The sequence below is a fragment of the Pelobates fuscus genome, chromosome 1 (assembly GCF_036172605.1).
Source record: "Pelobates fuscus isolate aPelFus1 chromosome 1, aPelFus1.pri, whole genome shotgun sequence".
NCBI classification, from domain to species: domain Eukaryota; kingdom Metazoa; phylum Chordata; class Amphibia; order Anura; family Pelobatidae; genus Pelobates; species Pelobates fuscus.
In genome coordinates this window covers 476843232-476847325 of record NC_086317.1, presented here as the reverse complement: position 1 = coordinate 476847325, position 4094 = coordinate 476843232, and the positions used below count along the sequence as shown (strand labels likewise).

The window sequence follows — 4094 nt, the reverse complement described above, 5'->3', positions numbered from 1 at the left end:
AAGGTGTTTGTTTAATGATATGAGGGCTGGGAATGCCAATCAGAGGGCCCAAAAGATGTAGTGAGATGGTATCGTGGCCCGCACCACTTGATCGTCATGGGTCGTGGCAATGAACAATAATCCAAAAACAAATAATGATTTGCAACTGAATGATTTCAACCTCCTTAACACTGGGAGCCCCTCTATAAATTATATTGGGTTTATCTGGTAAAATGTGTTTTAATACATCGTCCTATTTTCCTTTGTGGGTTTTTTTATGTTTTAATGATCTTTTTCATTTTAAAACTCTTATTATTAAAATCCAAAATAATTAGCATAGTTATATTCTTTGTTAATTTATAGTGATGATGTTGTATTAGTTTGTTTCTACCAAGTTCTTCAATATCCTTAATCAACATGTCAATCTCCCCAGCATTGTCATTTTTCTCTTTAAGTTTATCTTATCTGAGAAAGCGGACTTGCTCTCGAAATACGTTTTGGCTTGTGCAGTTTCATCTTGATCTGGTAAACTGGCCTATATTTCAAGAGCAAATCCACTCTTGTGTGTTACTCTTTTATGCTTTTTCATTTTATTGTTCATAAAATGTGTGTTTTTATCTACATTGGACCTTCCTGATTTCATCTTGAAGATTGTTTCATTAAATTCCTTGGTGGGGAATATACCTCCTATGCCATACGGATTGAGCAAAACCTATTTTGCTCTTTACCAGTCAGTACATCTCCTTTTATTATTTTCACTTAGTTTTACAGTGAGCACTATATTTTATTTCTATTTTATTCATATATCTCTGGTGAGAATCTGCTACTATGTATACCAAAGAGTGGGAACCCCTGTATATGTAAAGGTGTGGATTACTCCACTGCACATGAATCACTGAGAGCCAATTGTGGTCTCCAAAAATTGTGAGCGTATATCCATTCCGACACATTCACTTTTATCTGGTGTATCTAATATACTACACTATATTGGCGTTTTTCTGTTTTTGTTCTATACCATCTGGAGTTCCCCACCTGGGTCAAGATTCCAAGTGAATCCATAACACAAGTGCTAGAAACCTTACCCTGTAAACTATTTTTAATATATATACCTGAGCGTATAACAAGGTAGAAGATGACTGTCAAGATTCATTATGAGTCTCAGAGAATCAGACTGTGATGTATTAGTTAGGTTGGTAGGGGTAGGATGAGTAGGAACAATTACATCTACAACTTTTCTCTGCAAAAGGCAAATTATCTATCTATCTAGTTGGCTAGCTTGCTGAATTTATAACATGGTGGGAAGAACAGTACTCCGAAAGGCTTAAAAATAATAAACACAAAAAACGTATTGTCAGTGTTTCACTTTTAAATAAAAAACATGGACAGGATAAAATCCTTGAATCCTCGAGTTCAAGATGTTCCATTATTGTACTCATAAATATATTGTACATATAATCACAGCTAAAAGTTTTGCTTAATCTGCAAACTACGAATCTGTAAATGAATTCTCAAGAATTCCCATCTAACCACAAGAATATTTCTTATTTGAAATTTTCTAAAATATTATCCATGTATTTCTAAACTCATTATTAATCAGACGTTAACATATGAAATTAGGGGTGAAACCGTAAAAAGGAACGTATGTTCTCTGTGTAATTAAACTTTTTTTCTTACAGTAGTGTGGGAGGCAAAACTTCAAAACAATGTCTAAACCACATCGTGACAGTATTTCTTAAAGAGGAATTAACACTTCACTAAACTATCATTACTCAGTGCAGGCAAGTAAAAAAAACAAACAAAAAAAAAAAACATACATATCTCTGCAGCTCTTACGATGCTCTGGCCATGCTAATGTGCATTTGGACATCTGCAGATAAATGTCGTACAAACGCCCATACACTGGGGCAGTCCTTCAGTAGATGAGGGTGAAAGCAAGGCACCGTGGGGATTAAATGAATTTATATGGTATGCTCTTGCTGTATTTGGACTATCAAAGTATATTGAGTAATAACTGATGAAAAAAAATATTGTGAATTAATTTAAAAATAAATTTAAAAAAATAACAAACCCCATAACTACTTTTTAGCCAGTTATCAGTTGTGCAAAAACGTGAAAAACGTACATGTAACAATTCTGCTTATGTACTGCTTTATAGTCATGTTGAAAATATACAAAATATTCATATACACTTACATACACATACATAGACACATAGACAAACAGATGGACGCATGGATCGATAGATAGATATAGATAGATATTTTATTTTTCACTCAGGTTTGTTTTTCTACATTAAACTATGTCCGTTGAGTAAACAGTGGCAATTTGAGGGTTATGTGGAAGAAATCTATTATCAGTTTTAAACCCATGTTTAAAATAGTGACCCGCCCTTTGCCTGCTTTGGTGGGGTGTGTATAACCACAGGAAGGCAACGCAAAATATGTTTATTGCTTTAGTGAGCTATTTAAACTCTGATACCACAGTTACAACTCATACGCAATCCCGTCCCTGAATATTGACCAAGACCCACATCTTGTGACTGAAGCTCTGAAACTATGGTTGAAGAATCAGAGACACCAGATTACTATGAATTATATGACTATGACTATGAGAATGACACCGAAGAGTCTTGCCCATCTCAGGACATGCCTCATGCCAACTGGATCCTCCCAATACTCTACTCTGTGTTTTTCATAGTTGGATTTATTGGGAATGTGGTGGTAATGATTGTTTTGTTCAAGAGGAGCTCACGAAGGGCAGACACCTTCATTCTCAACCTTGCTGTTTCTGATTTTATTTTTGTTCTGACATTGCCTATGTGGTCATCCTCCCTGGCACTGGGTGGATATTGGCCATTCGGCATTGACCTTTGCCGTGCCAGTGGTTTCATTATTGCGGTTTCTAGATGTGCCAGCTCCATGCTCATGGCTGTCATGAGTGTGGATCGCTACCTTGCGGTCAGGAAAGGACAAAAAGTTCATCCACTTCGCGTTCATACCTGCTCGTTTGTAACCTGTTGCGCAATTTGGGCTTTCTCAATCCTCACTGGCGTTCCAACACTTATTTACCGCCGCATTGACAACATTACTCTGGGCTGTGTAGAGTATTCGGAGTCACCAGTCTACGCAGGTCTAAAGTTATCTACTGTTATCATCACATTTGTTCTGCCCTTTATGATTGTTGTCTTCTGCTACTGCAGCATGGCCAAGTATCTGTGGAGCTACTTCGGAGGAAAGAAAGACACCGCAAACGGGATGATGAAACGGCGATACCGGCACAGCTGGCTGCGCATTGTCTCTTGCGTAGTTGCCGCATATTCCCTCTCATGGTTCCCTTTTACCATTCTCAATACTGTTAAATTAGTGAGCAACCTGGGCATAGATCTGCCCTGCCACCTCTGGACTGCTACAGAACAAGCTCTTACTGCCGCAGCTGCCCTGGCCTTTGCCAACAGCTGCACCAACCCCCTGATCTACACTTTTCTAGATGCTGGTTTTCGACGAAGAGCAAGACAGATTCTGCCGTGGTTGCTTTCAAACTGCTGCGCTTTCAAACCCCCTTCTATTCGAGGTTGGGGTGTCTCGACTTCTCTTAGAAGCATGGAAAGTACCAGTTATACCGACAGTGTAGGACGGCAGTCGGCATAATTCACAGACTACATTGCTTCATTAGTCAAGATTTGGAGTCAAGAGAAAAGGGTGAACCAGGTTCAATATGTACAGTACCTGACTCGATTACATTAACTGGTTCGATAACTGCGATTTAAAGTTGGTGATTTTATTAGTATAAAACTCTAACCATTATGTTGTCCTGGCAAAATATCTACATTAAATGCTATATTAAACAACTGTCTGCTTCCAGACCTCCACTGCAATCACACTTTTAAAAAAGGTATTGACTAAGCTGTACATTGTTTGAATCCAAAGAGAATTGAAAAATGATTTCAAATTTAACAGCACAGTTATAAACTTTAATGTAGACCATCGTTTAATCTATATTATCCTAACATTTTAAATCTACATTGAATTCATTCATCATGCATTTTTAATAATTCACACATTGGCTGAATTAACCCTGTATGCTGGGCACATCTTTGTGAGGTTGCATGAATGCAT

The 4094-nt window shown here is 37.5% G+C and overlaps 1 protein-coding gene across 1 annotated transcript; it reads left to right on the top strand.

Annotated features, from left to right (window-relative positions):
• Positions 1-2534: 2534 nt before the first annotated feature.
• Positions 2535-3626, top strand: LOC134585699 (probable G-protein coupled receptor 25). The gene has a single exon (XM_063441157.1). It carries the CDS (start codon positions 2535-2537, stop codon positions 3624-3626), a length of 1092 nt encoding a protein of 363 aa, XP_063297227.1.
• Positions 3627-4094: the final 468 nt, after the last annotated feature.

Bases quoted from the DNA above. Each gene is read 5' to 3' on its own strand.
- LOC134585699 (XM_063441157.1), top strand. From the start codon at position 2,535: ATGGTTGAAGAATCAGAGACACCAGATTACTATGAATTATATGACTAT.